The sequence below is a fragment of the Ascaphus truei genome, chromosome 4, assembly GCF_040206685.1.
Source record: "Ascaphus truei isolate aAscTru1 chromosome 4, aAscTru1.hap1, whole genome shotgun sequence".
In the NCBI taxonomy this organism is placed as follows: Eukaryota; Metazoa; Chordata; class Amphibia; order Anura; family Ascaphidae; genus Ascaphus; species Ascaphus truei.
Window position 1 is genome coordinate 151,315,384 of NC_134486.1, and position 18,072 is coordinate 151,333,455.

General features: G+C 42.1%; 1 protein-coding gene across 5 annotated transcripts in view; it reads right to left on the minus strand.

Annotated features, from left to right (window-relative positions):
• The window catches only part of KATNA1 (katanin catalytic subunit A1), a 226,011-nt gene that overhangs the window by 11,836 nt on the left and 196,103 nt on the right, over positions 1-18,072 (minus strand). For 4 of the 5 annotated variants that reach the window (XM_075596691.1, XM_075596686.1, XM_075596687.1 and 1 more), the window contains 3 exons: positions 17,159-17,285; positions 15,767-15,901; positions 4,218-4,344 (listed from right to left, as the gene is read on the minus strand). In XM_075596691.1, coding sequence (XP_075452806.1) covers positions 4,218-4,344; positions 15,767-15,901; positions 17,159-17,285 — 389 coding nt within the window. Of the gene's footprint in view, positions 1-1,637; positions 3,554-4,217; positions 4,345-15,766; positions 15,902-17,158; positions 17,286-18,072 lie in introns of those variants that run through there. The other variant, XM_075596692.1, reaches the window with a different exon arrangement.

Sequence of the window (18,072 nt, forward strand, 5' to 3'; positions counted from 1 at the left end):
TGTTTGTAAAAGGATACATCTTGTATTTATGAGGGGGCACAGGGGGTGGGTATGGTATTTATTAAATATAATTATGTTTATTGTGGGTCACTGTATTGTTTTTATTGTGGGTACTGGGGGTGGGGGAGGGGGTGTTCCCCAACGGTATGTGGGTAGGCCTCCCTTGTGGGTAGTGGGTGAGGGTGGTTAGGCCTCACAGGGTGGGGGGTTACTGTGGGAGGGTATGTAGGCATCCCGAGTGGTGGGTGAGGGTGGGTTAACCCCTTAATGACTGTAGCGGTTAATAACCGCTATGGTGATTAAGGGGTTAGGGGACATTACTTTGGATGTTTTCATTCTTGTGTCTGTTTTGCAGCAGCGGAGGGGGCATGGGCAGGATGAAGATGAGGATGGCCTTCATCGTGGCAACCGGTAATGGGTAAGTGCTATATGTATTTCATGTATTTATTCTTGTTTATGTATTTTAAATACACAGTGGCTGTATGTTGTTTATTGCAATGTTTATTGGGGTATCGGTGGTGATCAAAGAGTTTGATCAAAAAAGAAACCCTTCTAGGTAGCAAACTCATGTCATGTGTGTAGTGTCATTTTTAATGGACTTAAATGGTCCAACAGTTAGATACTGTATGTCTGAGTAGTGCCCAGATTCACAGGGGAAGTCAAAAATAATAAAATTTTATTAAATCTACATAGATGTTAAAAACACATATACATTATTAAAAGTCCCTATTATGTGGAGTGGTGATATTGTTTTTTGTCATAAATCAATCGGTGTATTACCATATGTAAAACAATATCTTGACTTTCTGAATCACATCTATATATACGGTCTCTTGACCAAAACCAATGGATATTGCAGGTGTGGGCACTACTCAGACATACAGTATCTAACTGTTGGACCATTTAAGTCCATTAAAAATGACACTACACACATGACATGAGTTTGCTACCTAGAAGGGTTTCTTTTTTGATCAAACTCTTTGATCACCACCGATACCATTGTATTTAATACCCTTTAAGCACCTGTCATTTATAACTATATTGGTTAAATCAATTAAGGTGACAGCGGTCTATTTCACTTATTTAATGTTTATTGGGGGCAATTGTCCCCAATAAACATGCTATTCTGCATTAACCCTTCATTGCCTTAGCGGCTATACACTATGGTAATGAAGCAGCATTTCTGTTTTTTAATAATATTGTGCGGGAGCAGGGGGCCCCCTGAGCTGAACTGCATTGATTTGTGGCTCAGAGACTCCCTGCGACCTGTACACTATTATTAAAAATACATTAATGTTGCTTCTTTACCGTAGCACATAGCCGCTAAGGTAAGGAATGATTGTGTATTGATATGTGTGTTTTATTTATACTGTAGATGTGCAGAGGGTCTCTGGAACTGAACGCTTTGGTTTTAGGTCCGGGGACCCCCTGCTTCCCGAGATACAGCCCCCTTTAGGGGGTGCCGGTATCCCTCTGCTTTCTTTACATTCCGCGGTCACGTGATCGGGACCTTTAAATGCAGAGGGATACCGGCACCTCATAACGGGGCCTGTATCTCGGGAAGCAGGGTGTCCCCGGACCTGAAACCAATGCGGTTCAGCTCCGGAGACCCCCTGCACATCTACACTATCAGTAAAAATGTATTTTAAATAATTTACAATGTGCCTATGTTTGCGCAGAGAGAGCAGCGGATCTCTCTCTGCTGCAAACACATCTCGCCAGGGGACGGCTTCTCGGCAGTTTCTCGCCAGGCAGCCGTCTCGCCACCGGTTACTCGCCATTATTTCAAATGGTGGTGGCGCATTCATTCGCCAGGGATTCGGCCCTCCCTGCATACAGCGAGGTTAACACGCCAAAAACCTGGCGAATTGAAACCCTGGCGAATGCCATTTTTCGGCCCTTTCTGCATAGGCCCCATAATATGAACACTTACTTAGGTGTTGGACAATGAAGCAATCAGGATCTGGATTGGCAATTCATTCAGCAATACAGTATACAAACGAAGACATTGGGCATAGAGCTTACAATCAGTTATATAGGATTTAAGCCCTATTTGTCAGGTATTGGTTACCAATTACTTACACCCAATTACGCCTTGACAGCTCACGTGGGATGTGAGGTAACACCTGCCCACAGGGGTGGGCATTATTCTAATCAGGGGGCCATTTTCGTAGGCCCACTCCCAAAAGATTGGCGGCTCCTAGTTTGCTAGAAGGGGATCTGATCAGGAAACCCTTTGTCTAAAGGTGAGATGTATGACACTTGTAGAACCACTCAAGGCATGCTCTGTTCCGCCCTAGTATATACAAACAGGGTGGGGGAGCCTTTGATCAGGGGGCCTGTTGCAGACATTGTGTCTCCCCCTGCACATTAACATACTGCAGAGCCAGTATCTTTGCCGGGCTTTTATGCCAGACACCAAATACAGTACATTTCCACGATTATATATATATTAAAATAATCCGTTCGGCTGGGCCGAGCGGGCTACAAATTTCCAGATCCTCATGCCGGAGAGGACTCTACACGGTGGCCAATTTTCAGCTGGCTAGGACCCACCAAACCGGAGTTATAGAAATACACTTTAAATGCACCTTTACAGAAATTGCATATCTCTGCCATTGAAGTCAATGGCAGAAACCCAAACTAAACAATTAACCTGATTCCATTCTGTTGCTCAGAGAGGGTCGGGATTTGCCATGCAGTCCTGCCGGAGCAGTGACTACATGCTGGCCTCATCCCAGCTCTCTCGTCCGTACAGAACCTGAGTTATGGACTACAGGTTTTTACCGTTTTTAATTTAGCCGTTTACCTCGCGGCTTTTACCTCCATTGGAATCAATAGGGCCGGTGCCGCCATGGAATGCATGGGCCGGCGCCGCCATAGGATTCAATGGGACGTCCGCTACCATTGGAGTCAATAGGCAATTCACACTTAAATCTACTCCGTTCGGTTGAGGGGAGGGCTGGAAATTGCCATGCAGTCATGCCGGAGCAGTGACTACATACTGGCCAAATCCTGGCCCTCTGGTCCCTACGGAATCGGAGTTAAGGGTTTTCAGTTTACACTGTTTCCCACTTAGTGTTTCAAAGCCACACGGCTTTCTCCGCCATTGCGGTCAATGGTAGGACCCTCATGGCCGGCACGACCCTTTCTCGTTGCCATTAATTGTCGGACCCGGTTGGGGTCGAGTGAGAGGGTTCCTAGGGGCTAGGGGCAAAAATAATTTTATTTCTGGGTGCCCTCGAACAAAAGTTTCCCACGCTAATTGGTGGTGAACTTGACAATAGTCTAGTTCCCACGCCAATTACGTGATCAAAGCTCTTTCATAGATATTGTATCCGCTTTTGAGGTTTGCAGTTTGGCTGGCTGCCAGCTCGCCTCCAGAGGTCGACCTCGAGGATTCTCCATTGAAATGCATTACTCCATTCACTTTCAATGGGGGACCTCTGCTCCTCCTCTCGGGCGCCACCTGCAGGTCTTCTCAGGTATTGGGCCCAAATCGCCGGAATCTCCATAGGATTATATGGGGCTCCAATGGCGACCTATGGAGATGCTGCAAAATGGAGACTGAAAAGGCGGGGAAGGGGACAAAGGGCAATAAACATGTAAATGCAATTAACCCTTTCCCTCCCGACCTGATCCCAGTGTATGTGGTTGGTACATACACTGGAAAGGTTCAAACACAAATAATTGTACCAATATACATGTCTATCAAATAGAGCACAGTTTGCCCTGAGGCAGAGGAATAAAAATACATGAAATCCCTCTAAATGTGGGAATAGGATAACCAAGGGAGATACCTTTTGGTTGTGAAGCAGGGGAACATATGTATTATAAGTACATTTCTGGTTAACCCCTCACTTCCCAGACGGTTGAAGGGGGTGCCTTATGGGGATGACCCCTTTATTACTCGCTTGGCCCCCCTCCCTCGTCACAACAACGTTTCAGGGTAAACCTTTTACTTTTTTCTGCACCTGACAAATATTTATCCTGAAAACGTGCTACAGGTTGTAATGTGTTTTACCATTTCACCTGTTCTAGCACCTTGTTATAGATGTATCCCTTGCTCTAGTAGCAGAGTAACAACCACTGCAACTTTTACTTTAACATGATATATTCAGATTGTTTTAAACCACTTCACTAGATTTTTTTTAACGTCTTTCTGACTCCGGTTTGGTTGCACTTCCCATTGACAAGAGACAGTTGATACGGCATACCTGCATACGTTGGTAATATCTGCACCGGAATAACCATCCATGTTCTCTGCTATGCCCTCAAGGTCAACGTTATCTGCCAACTCCAGCTCTTTCAGACTGATTCGCAGAAGTTCCTCTCTTCCTTTAGCTGGAATGTTTGTAATAGATGTTATAAATCTTAAGTGTTATAACCAAATGTGTTTATACTTTTCCACCAATAAATACATTAACTTTAGCTGGAGCACACAAAACTATTACAACTCTCCTGTACGTTAATCCAGGATTTTCTGTTTATTGTACAGGTCTAACAGATGTTATTACATCTGCTAGGGAGCTGCAGCGGGACTCACGCAAAGCGATAGCTGCTGCAATAACATCTGTTACATCTGTAAACCAACATTTGTACGCAAGCCAATTTCACTATTGTATGGATATCCCCATTACAAGAGTGACTGGTACTATGGGTGACAAGAAAAGTCTAAGCTCATCTGCCAAATATGATAACATTTGGTGTGGTAGATTTTTTTTAGAAATAAGTCATTGTTTGTAAAGTATGTTAATGAACACATGCATCTTTAAAACACAAATAGTTGGTGATCAACTCCATTTATACTTCCAAACGGTGTGTGCTTTACCTGGCCTGCTTTAAATCTAATGGGATCTGATATTCTGACCTAGTTACATTCAAACTTTGGTACAGGACTGGCCATCTCCAGTCCTCAAGGGCCACCAACAGGTCAGGTTATAAGGTTATCCCTGCTTCAGCACAGGTGGCTCAATCATTGACTGGGCCAACTGTGCTCAAGCAGGGATATCCTTAAAACCGGACGTTTTGGTGCCCTTGAGGACTGGAGTTGTCCACTCCAGCTCTAGTAGAATAGCTTTCCTGACTGTATGGCCTAGTACATCAAAGGGTATACATGTAGATGAAGAAACAGGAATGAAGTAAAAAGGCAACCAAGACTGATGCAATCAGGTAAAGCATCCCCCCCATCTGAAATACAGATCTAGAGATGCATTGGTTTGGAATCTATGTCTGAGGTGGGAGGTTACGATCAAATTATGTATAATCAATGAAAATGGTGCCTGTATATAATTCCTCTTCATATTAAGTTATACAGCTTGCTAAAGGACTGTTTAGGATAAACACTTTGGCAATTTGGGGAAATCACATTGTATTGGATCCTTGGTTTCTTTAGGTGTTCAAAAGATGAAGATTAAATGTTTTGTTTTTTTGTCACATAAAACATTCCAAACTTTTTACAAGACAAAACAAGAATCATACAGTAATTTTTTTAAATAAATTATACATTTGTTTATCTCATCCTCACCTTAGCTATAATTCATGTTGCCATTTAGTGGTAGTTAAGGTGTTGCTGTGGAATACCCCATATGTTGAACTCAATGGTCATGTCTTTTTTAAACCTCACCTACTGTACTATGTAACTATACTTGCAGGTTTAATTTGAACACCAAACATGATATGATCCTAAAGGGCCTTACTGTTACACATTTGTAACGAAAAATGTAAAAAAAATATATACAGTGGCGACCAACTTTATTCTAACTTGGCTAGCTCCGCGAATTTCGGAATATCCCGGTGATGTGCGGTTTTGTGTCGTTTTCTCCCGGGGTGTATTGCGTTATTTTCGCGGCTGTGATTTAAGCATTTTATTCCTGCTGGCTGCAATACTGCAATGCTGTGTAAAAACGCATGGGGGCGTTTGCGAGCTGTTGTCTTTGAAGCCAAGAAATTCATGAATTGTAATGCAGTATATACACAGTATATACTGTATAACAACAACCCCTATAACCCCTAACATACACATACAGTACTGTATATGCACATCAATGATACTATAGGCCGTCCCTTGGCGAGATGTGTTTGCAGCAGAGAGAGAACCGCTGCTCTCTCTGCGCAAACATCGGCATATTAAAAATGATTTAAAATACATTTTTATTCATAGTGTAGATGTGCAGGGGGCTCCGGAGCTGAACCGCATTGGTTTCAGGTCCGGGGACCCCGTGCTTCCCGAGATACAGCCCCCTTTATGAGGTGCCGGTATCACTCTGCATTTGAAGGTCCCGATCACGTGACCGTGGCATGTAAACAAAGCAGAGGGATACCGGCACCCCCTAAAGGGGCCTGTATCTCGGGAAGTAGGGGGTCCTCGGACCTAAAACCACAGCGGTTCAGCTCCGGAGACCCCCTGCACATCTACACTATGAATAAAAATGTATTTATTTCTATTCATGTATTTATTTATTTAGATTTATTTATTAATTGTGCTGCTGCTGTGTGTGAATTTTTTTTATTGTGGGTAGCGGGGGTGGGTGAAGGGGGTATTAGCCCCAACGGTGGTTGTTTAGGGCTTGCGGGGGGGTAGCGGGTGCATTTAACCCCTTCACGACCGTAGCGGTATTAACTGCTACGGTCGTGAAGGGGTTAAGTGAACCCGCAACCCCCCCGCAAGTCCTAAACTCACACCAAGGGCCAAATACCCCCTTTACCCACCCCCGCTACCCACAATAAAAAAAATTCACGCACAGCAGCCCCACAATTAATAAATAAATCTAAATAAATAAATAAATACATGAATAGAAATAAATAAATACATGAATAGAAATAAATAAATATTTATATATATATATATATATATATATATATATATATATATATATACATATATATATATACAGTATATACACACACATGATGAACCAATATACAAATAAATGTAGAAGGGTTATCAAAACCATACTGTACTACAAATAACACTTCTCCATACAGACACACTACATTACAATGAATTTCCTTTAATAAACCTAACTGATCTTACAATCTAAATCATCAAATGCCAATGAAAAACCTCACATTCCAATCAATACATTGCATTTACATTGTATTTATGATGCATAAAATCTATGCACCATATACATTCTGCAAATGAATGTGAACAATATCATTGCAAGCTAAATACAAATAATGTACTCCAAACAAGTCAACTATTTTAACCAATCAAGTAAACAAAAATCAATATATAAGTACCAACCAGAAAACAAAATTTAAAACCAAGGCTAACCCTTACAATACCAAGGATTACATCTATCTAATTGTAAAAAACATTATACTGTACACACATTGAAGCATTGCAATAAACAACATAAAGTACAGTACATCCCCTGTATCTCCCTGCCTTGAGTGTAATCTGTGTAAAGCCCCCTCCCCCCTAATGTTTCTGTTAAATCTCCCTGCCTGTGTTGCTGTGAGTGCAGTTTATGTAAATGTGGGGAGGGGGGGGACCCGATGTGCATACTGTGAGGTCTAACCACCCTCACCCACTAACCACATACCGTTACCCCCCCCATCCTGGCCATGGCCCCTCCGCTTCTGCAAAACAGACACAAAAATTAAAACATCCAAAGTAATGTCCCCTAACCCCTTAATCACCATAGCGGTTATTAACCGCTACAGTCATTAAGGGGTTAACCCACCCTCACCCACCACTCGGGATGCCTACATACCCTCCCACACTAACCCCCCCCATGAGGCCTAACCACCCTCAGCCAGTACCCACAAGGGAGGCCTACCCACATACCGTTGGGGAACCCCCCCCCCACCACCCCCAGTACCCACAATAAAAACAACACAGTGACCCACAATAAACATCATTCTATTTATTAAATACATTACCCACCCCCTGTGCCCCCCCCATAAATACAAGATTTATCCTTTTACAAACAGGGTTCATAACGCAGCCCCACGCGGGTCCCCGGTGGGCTGGCGGGGCACCTGACAGACCTACAGGGTACCAGCAGCCCTTTTCAAACAGGTTTTGGAGGCCTGCTGGTGGGTCCCGCCAGCACCATGGCCCCCAGGTGGTCTCCTTGGGTCACCGTGGGCCACAATTGGGTCCCCATGGTAGGCCCAAGGATGTCTGGGAGCCCCAGGTCAGACCCACAGGTGTCTGCGGGGCCTCGGGTGGTTCCCACGGGGGTCTGGGGAACTTACGAGTGCTCACTACGGGTCCGCGGTGCCCCCACAGATGTGGGACCACCGCTTCATCCCCACACCTATGGGTCGGCGGTGCCCCCACGGATGTGGGACCACCGCTTCATCCCCGCAGACTACGGGTCCGCGGTGCCCCCACAGATGTGAGGCCACCGCTTCATCCCCGCATGTGTCACCCGTGGAACCACCAGCCTGATACCCGTGGAGGCCCGCAGGTGGTCTCCAGAGGTCTCACACGGAACTACGGAACAAACCCTGAATGTAAAAAAAATAAACCTGGCCTATACATTCAATACATACACCCTCCCCCCCAACACCTACAGTAGAATAATGTGCAAAATAACTATTATCCAGATAGGGATAATAGATTATTTGCCCATTATTAAAAACATTAACTAGCATATTCAAATGAATTAAGTACTACTGACCTTATCAATAAGAAGTCTCAGTCGCCAGCAACATCCTTATCTTGCCCACAAAACACATAGCCAATACAAAGCCAATACATTGCAATTACATTCAGATATCAATTAACCCCTTACATACCATATCGGATAATAACCGCAAAGGAAATTAAGGGGTTAAGCCACACTGGCCCGATACCCACCCTTCACCCATGAATTTGTACATTGGCTTCATCATGCAAATATATATATATATATATATATATATATATACAGTATATATATATACAGAGAGAGAGAGATATATACAGGTATACACACACATGATGAACCAATATACAAATAAATGTAGAAGGGTTATCAAAAACATGCTGTACTCAAAATAACAGTTCTCCATAAATACACACTACAATACAATTAATTTCCTTTCATAATCCTAACTGATATTACAATCAAAAAGATCAAATGCCAATCAAAAACCTCAAATCACAATCAACACATTGCATTTACATTGTATATATGATGCATACAATCTAAGCACCATATACATTCTGCAAATGAATGTTAACAATAACATTGCAAGCAAAATACAGATAACTCCAAACAAATATACTATTGTAACCAATCCGGTAAACATAAATCAATTACCATTCATTAATGACATCCCTAAACAATTTACATTCCATCCCTAAACAATTTACATTCCATCCCTAACAATTAAACAATTAACTAATTCAAACCTGCAACTGAACAATGTAGCCTGTGAAAATATATAAGTACCAACAAGCATAAAAAATTGACAACCAAGGCTAACCCTGACCTCTAATACAACATACAATAGCAACGATTACATCTATTTAATGTTAAAATACTTTAAACACACATTTAAGCATAGATGCATAGTCAAAATAATTAAAAACACATCAAATCAAGCTTTTAAAACACTATCATTTCTTACCCTGTATGTATATATCTCTCTCTAGACATACATACATACATACATACAGTGGCAAGAAATCATATACCACAGATAATTAAATAAACATGTAAAGAAAAGAATTAAAAAAAATTAAAAAGTTCAATTAAATAAATTTCTTTAGTTCACTTACCATTACTTGCCCCCACCGACTCCCATTGAACTGGTTACTCACGATCAAAACCACCAGGCACATGAACCCATAAAATAACAAACCATAAAAAAATAAACATTAATCTAAAAATCCAAATCAATCCACGGGTCTTCTAATTTGAATCCATCTTCACCTGTATTCTTCTTTCTTCTATCTTCTTCCGGGGTCTTCTTCCCGTCTTCAACCACGCCCTGGTCTTCTTTCTTCTCCGGAGGTCCTTCCTCCTAGGCGGCTGGTTTCAAAATGAGACGACATAGGCTTTTAAAGGCCTATGACGTCACATTTTCGTCATATGGTTCCCACGGCTCTGATTGGGCCGTGAAAACCATGTGTTTTGGCCGATAAAAAAAAAAAATGATGACGTCACTTAAAGGCAATGAAAGCACAGCCAATCAGAATGGCTTTGCTTCAATTGCCTTTAAGATGACGTCATTAAAAGAAACATGGCCGTCCACACATGGTACGGTAGCCAATCAGAGCGTGGGAACTCCATCCCTACTCTGATTGGCTCTAGTATACCATGTGACAGAGGCTTAGGGGGAGAAAGGATGTGACGTACTGCAGCCAATCAGAGTAGGGATGCAGTTCCCACGCTCTGATTGGCTACTGTACCATGTGACAAGCTTTCAATGACGTCACATCCGTTCTCCCCCCAAGCCTCTGTCACGTGGTATACTAAAGCCAATCAAAGTAGGGATGGAGTTCCCACGCTCTGATTGGCTACCATACCATGTGAGGCCGGCCATGTTTCTTTTAATGACGTCAACTTAAAGGCAATTGAAGCAAAGCCATTCTGATTGGCTGTGCTTTCATTGCCTTTAAGTGACGTCATCATTTTTATTTATAATCGGCCAAAACACATGGTTTTCGAGGCCCAATCAGGGCCGTGGGAACCATATGACGAAAATGTGACGTCATAGGCCTTGAAAAGCCTATGTCGTCTCATTTTGAAGCCAGACGCCGCGGAGGAAGGACCTCCGGAGAAGAAAGAAGACCAGGGCGTGGCCGAAGATGGAAAGAAGACCCCGCCCCGCCCGGAAGAAGATAGAAGAAAGAAGAATACAGATGAAGATGAAGATGGATTACAAATAGAAGACCCGTGGATTGATTTGGATTTTTAGTTTAATGTTTATTTTTTTGTATGGTTTTTTATTTTATGGGTTCCTGTGCCTGGTGGATTGGTTCGTGAGTAAGGTGCGCAACGGGAGTTGGTGGGGGCAAGTAATGGTAAGTGAACTAAAGAAATGTATTTTATTTAACTTGTTAATTTTTTTAAAAGCTTTTTTAACATGTGTATTTTTTTTTTGTGGTATATCATTTCTTGCCACTGTATGTATGTATGTATATATGTCTAGAGAGATATATACATACAGGGTAAGAAATTAGGTTGTTTTAAAAGCTTTCTTTCATGTGTTTTAAAATAATTAGTCTATGCTGCTATGCTTTATTGTGTGTTTAAAGTATTTTAAAATTAGATAGATGTAATTGTTGATATTGTCTGCTTGTGTTCAGGGTTAGCCTTGGTTTTAAAGTTTGTATTCTGGTTGGTATTTATATTTTTTCACATGCTGAATTGTTCTGCTCGAGGCGTGAATTAGTTAATTGTTTCATTGTTCGGGATGGACTGTCAATTGTTTAGGGATGTAAATAATGATTGCTAATTGATTTTTGTTTACTTGATTGGTTAAAATAGTTGACTTGTTTGGAGGTACTGTACTGTATTTGTATTTAGCTTGCAATGATATTGTTCACATTCATTTGCAGAATGTATATGGTGCATAGATTTTATGCATCATTTATACAATGTAAATGCAATGTATTGATTGGAATGTGAGTTTTTTCATTGGCATTTGATGATTTAGATTGTAAAATCAGTTAGGATTACTAAAGGAAATTCATTGTAATGTAGTGTGTCTGTATGGAGAAGTGTTATTTGTAGTACAGTATGGTTTTGATAACCTTTCTACATTTATTTGTATATTGGTTCATCATGTGTGTGTATATACTGTATATATATATATATATATATATATATATATATATATATATATACTGTATAAATAGTTGCATGATGAAGCAACTGTACAAATTCATGGGTGAAGGGTGGGTATCGGGCCAGTGTGGCTTAACCCCTTAATTACCTTTGCGGTTATTATGCGATAAGGTGTTTAAGGGGTTAATTGATATCCGAATGTAATTGCAATGTATTGGCTTTGTTTTGGCAATGTATTTTGTGGACAAGACAAGAATGTTGCTGGCGACGGATACTTCTTCTTGATGAGGTCAGTAGCACTTTATTATTTATTTGAATATGCTAGTTAATGTTTTTAATAATGGGCAATTAATCTATTATCCATATCTGGATAATAGTTATTTTGCACATTATTGTACTGTAGGTGTTGGGTTGGGGGGGGGGGGGGGGGGTGTTTGTATTGAATGTATAGGCCAGGTTTATTTTTTTTACATTCAGGGTTTGTTCCGTGGTTCCGCGTGAGACCTCTGGAGCCCACCCGTGGTTTCCTCGGATATCTCACGGGTACCAGGCTGGTGGTTCCACGGGTGACACATGCGGGGATGAAGCGGTGGCCTCACATCTGTGGGGGCACCGCGGACCCGTAGTCTGCGGGGATGAAGCTGTGTGGTCCCACTTCTGTGGGGGCACCGCTGACCCGTAGGTGCGGGGATGAAGATGTGTGGTCCCACTTCTGTGGGGGCACCGCGGACCCGTAGTGAGCACCCATGAGTTCCCCAGACCCCCGTGGGAACCACCCGAGGCCCCGCAGACACCTGTGGGTCTGACCCTGGGCTCCCAGACATCCTTGGGCCTACCATGGGCACCCAATTGTGGCCCACGGTGACCCAAGGAGACCACCTGGGGGCCATGGTGCTGGCGGGACCCACCAGCAGGTCTCCAGAACCTGTTTGAAAAGGGCTGCTGGTACCCTGTAGGTCTGTCAGGTGCCCCGCCAGCCCACCGGGGACTCGCGTGGGGCTGCGTTATGAACCCTGTTTGTAAAAGGATAAATCTTGTATTTATGGGGGGGCACAGTGGGTGGGTAATGTATTTAATAAATAAAATGATGTTTATTGTGGGTCACTGTGTTGTTTTTATTGTGGGTACTGGGGGTGGTGGGGGGGGGTTCCCCAACGGTATGTGGGTAGGCCTCCCTTGTGGGTACTGGGTGAGGGTGGTTAGGCCTCACGGGGGGGGGGGGGGTTAGTGTGGGAGGGTATGTAGGCGTCCCGAGTGGTGGGTGAGGGTGGGTTAACCCCTTAATGACTGTAGCGACTGTAACCGCTATGGTGATTAAGGGGTTAGGGGACATTGCTTTGAATGTTTTAATTTTTGTATCTGTTTTGCAGAAGCGGAGGGGCCATGGCCAGGATGGGGGGGGGGTAACTGTATGTGGGTAGTGGGTGAGGGTGGTTAGACCTCACAGTATGCACATCGGGTCCCCCCCCCATCCCACATTTACATAAACTGCACTCACAGCAACACAGGCAGGGAGATTTAACAGACACATTAGGGGGAGGGGGCTTTACACAGATCACAGTCAAGGAGGTGGGGTTATAACCCACTCCCCCTCCCCACATTTACATAAACTGCACTCACAGCAACACAGGCAGGGAGATTTAACAGACACATTAGGGGAGGGGGCTTTACACAGATCACAGTCAAGGAGGTGGGGTTATAACCCACTTCCCCTCCCCTCATTTACATAAACTGCACTCACAGCAACACAGGCAGGGAGATTTAACAGACACAATAGGGGGAGGGGGCTTTATACAGATTACACTCAAGGCAGGGAGATTTAACAGAAACATTAGGGGGGAGGGGGCTTTAAACAGATTACACTCAAGGCAGGGAGATTTAACAGAAACATTAGGGGGGAGGGGGCTTTACACAGATTACACTCAAGGCAGGGAGATACAGGGGATGTACTGTACTGTATGTTGTTTATTGCAATGCTTCAATGTGTGTACAGTATAATGTTTTTTATAATTAGATAGATGTAATCCTTGGTATTGTAAGGGTTAGCCTTGGTTTTAAATTTTGTTTTCTGGTTGGTACTTATACTGTATATTGATTTATGTTTACTTGATTGGTTAAAATAGTTGACTTGTTTGGAGTACAGTATTTGTATTTAACTTGCAATGATATTGTTCACATTCATTTGCAGAATGTATATGGTGCATAGATTTTATGCATCATAAATACAATGTAAATGCAATGTATTGATTGGAATGTGAGGTTTTTCATTGGCATTTGATGATTTAGATTGTAAGATCAGTTAGGTTTATTAAAGGAAATTCATTGTAATGTAGTGTGTCTGTATGGAGAAGTGTTATTTGTAGTACAGTTTGGTTTTGATAACCCTTCTACATTTATTTGTATATTGGCTCATCATGTGTGTGTATATACATATATATATATATATATATATATATATATATATATATATATATATATATATACTGTATAAATAGTTGCATGATGAAGCAACTGTACAAATTCATGGGATTGTTGTTATATATATATATATATATATATATATATATATATATATACTGTATATATATATATATATATATATATATATATATATATATATATATATATATATATATATATATATATATATATATATATCTATATTTATATTCATGTGTTTATTTATTTATTTAGATTTATTTATTAATTGTGGGGCTGCTGTGCGTGAATATTTTTTATTGTGGGTAGCGGGGGTGGGTGAAGGGGGTATTTGGCCCTTGGTGTGAGTTTAGGACTTGCGGGGGGGTTGCGGGTGCACTTAACCCCTTCACGACCGTAGCAGTTAATACCGCTACGGTCGTGAAGGGGTTAAGTGCACCCGCTACCCCCCCGCAAGCCCTAAACAACCACCGTTGGGGCTAATACCACCTTCACCCACCCCCGCTACCCACAATAAAAAAAATTCACACACAGCAGCAGCACAATTAATAAATAAATCTAAATAAATAAATAAATACATGAATAGAAATAAATACATTTAAAATACATTTTTATTCATAGTGTAGATGTGCAGGGGGTCTCCGGAGCTGAACCGCTGTGGTTTTAGGTCCGGGGACCCCCTGCTTCCCGAAATACAGGCCCCTTTAGGGGGTGCCGGTATCCCTCTGCTTGGTTTACATGCCGCGGTCACGTGATCGGGACCTTTAAATGCAGAGGGATACCGGCACCTCATAAAGGGGGCTGTATCTCGGGAAGCAGAGGGTCCCCAGACCTGAAACCAACGCGGTTCAGCTCCGGAGACCCCCTGCACATCTACACTATGAATAAAAATGTATTTTAAATAATTTTTCATGTGCCGATGTTTGCGCAGAGAGAGCAGCGGTTTTCTCTCTGCTGCAAACACATCTCGCCCTCGCCGGCCTATAGTATCATTGATGTGCATACAGTATACAGTACTGTATGTGTACAGTACTGTATGTTAGGGGTTATAGGGGTTGTTGTTATACAGTATATATATATATATATATATATATATATATTGCATTACAATTCATGAATTTATGCCATCTGGCGGACACGCAAAGCATTGCAGCCTAGTAAATCCTGAACCATTATCAATTAACACATCAACCGCGCATCAGCCGGGCAAGACCCCTGGCTGGGAATGCGGCATGCTCCGGGTGAACAGCGTGGCATTCCAGGAACAAGCCAGGGACAAACCGGTGATTTGTTAGAATAAAGTGTGCCGCAACAGTAATTTGTCCAACCCATTTTTGTACTGCCTGCATGCAAACTACAGAATCTGAAATGGCAAGATTCCATCCTAGAGGTGGCTTCATGTATACCTCTAAAATGTAACTGTACAGAGCTTTAGAAATGAAGGCCATTACTAAATATACAAGGTATTCGTATAATTTAGATGGAGGTAAAAATATATTGCTCCACAGGATGTCCATTTTCTGGTAGGAAGGACTTTATACAACCCTACAGGCTGAACTTAACAGCCAACTCCTTTAAGCTGGCAGACCTACCTGATGGTAAAGGGATGTAAATTCTCTTCTCCAGGCGTCTCCTTAAAGCCTCATCAATATCCCACGGAAAATTGGTAGCTGCAAGGACCATAACCATTCTGGATGCATCATCATTTTCAGACGCTCCACCCACACCTAAGCAAAAAAAAAAAAAAAGAAGAGCAATTAATTAAAATGAATACAATCCAATTTCAGGTTATAACCTTTGGTATTCCTTATTTCCCCCACTGCAGGCAAAACGCCTCACAAGGTGTTTCCTGATGACAATGCTGTCATCTCTTCATCGGAATAAGTAGATAGAACACTCTTAAGGGTTCAAGTTCCCAATTTCTTTAGACCATAGTCAGCAGAGAGATTCATGTATAATATCATGGTGAAATATCATGTATAGTTTGCCCCATTAGTGCATCAGGCATCATAAAGTGCCTTCAGGCAGGAAACGGATCAGGACATACAACAAAGCTGGTAGGGTCCTCTGAGGCTTGATGCCAAAATAAATTAGCTCACTTTTAACCCGCCTCCAGCCCGGATTCTTTGCAGTGCTTGTTCCAGCCTCCTTCGTTTTCTGTCTCTTACTCTGGGAGCGACGCACACCAACAGGACGGATGAAGGATTATCCAGTGAGTATTGACTCATATCATTTATAGTGCTTTGTTCCTTCCAAGTGGCCAGTGTGTATTTGTATTTTTTGTTAGTCACACGTAGCAGGAGGATCACAGAAGGAGGGCAAGGGATTCCAGTACACAGTTAGGTGGTATGCTCACAATTGCTACCAGGGAAGATTGCCAGCCCCCCTCCTCCACACCCCGCGTGTATGCCATGTGTGATCATCATCAACTCATAGTACATATACCACAGTATATAGTGCCACGGGACACCCTACCCTTGGAGGAATGGTTATTTTACGTCCTTACCTACCACTTTATTGATTCAGTACATTATCTACACCATTCACAGAAGAGTTTTTGTAGCACCCCTTGGGGACTTGTTCCCACTCTATGACTTATCATAGCATGTAACAATGCTCTGCATTCTTCATGTTTGGATCATGAGATTGTGGTCCAGTCTCCAAGCTTCCATTTTCATAGCTACTGTATTGAACTAGAACACGTTGTAATCGGATTTGGAAACATGAACTGGATCAGTGCTTCATGGGTCATGTTGGTAATGCTGTAATTGAACTCCTAGTACAAAAATGATTAAACATGAAGACTATTGATCATTCAGCGCCAGTGCCAGTTCCTGGTCGAAGTGAAGTCATTGCCCTCCTGTACCCAAGACCACAAAGAGAGCAAGTTCTTTCGGAAATTATCCCTTTTGCATTCAGGTTTAATGCAGACATCGATGCCCTATCTTGGCTATAAATCAGAATAGATAATTAACAGGTATTACCGTCCATTTGAACCAGAAGTTCTGCTTTTACTCTCCTGCTGGCTTCATGCTCCTCAGAGGTACCCCTGCGGCTGCATATGGAGTCTATCTCGTCAATGAATATGGTCGTTGGTGCATAAAACCTCGCCTGAAGTAAAAGGATGAAGCAGCATGAACAGTTTACCATTACAAATATATTGTTCCATTACTCATTTTGTCGTAAACTGTCTAGCTTAGAGACACATGTTGGAGTAGCAATAAGGTGAAAAAGCTCTCCAAGATTAATTAGCCAGGAAGTTTCATTCTGGGCAGCAAAAAAACAAAAATACCACAATATGCAAAACATACTGCTGGCAGAGGCTTACACTCAACCAAGAAAAGAATGTTAGCAATTTCAGCTGTATGATAAAGCAGTGCTTTATGAAAATTACAAAATGAGCCAGTTTAACCACCAGGGGTGGAATTTTTTAGCATCCGATAATTTTAGAATTCAACTAGAGAATTTTAAAAGGATAGGACCGCTAAAAATAGCAGCATAAGAAATTTGCAATGGTAAAAATAAAGGAGCCATTTATCTTTGTGGTGATTAGAGTGAATTGCTGCTTTAAGTGCCTGTCTCATATCATCACCTCATACAGGAGTTATTTTACCAAATGGGCCTGCTCAGTAGCAAATCATAAACTTAACCAAAACATTTCATCGCCATTCCTGGATCGGCGCTCCAAACCGGACCGTTACAATGTTCTATTGTATTGTAGATCAGTATTGCCAACCTTTCCCATCACAAGTCTCTAGTCCAATTCTGTTTATCCAAGTCGCCATTTCCCACAGAAATACAATGTGATGAATTGTAGTGAGTGAGAATGAGAATGTACTGAGTTATACTTGTGGGAAAGAAAAGGAAATAACTGAAAATTCACCATGACTGAGTCAGG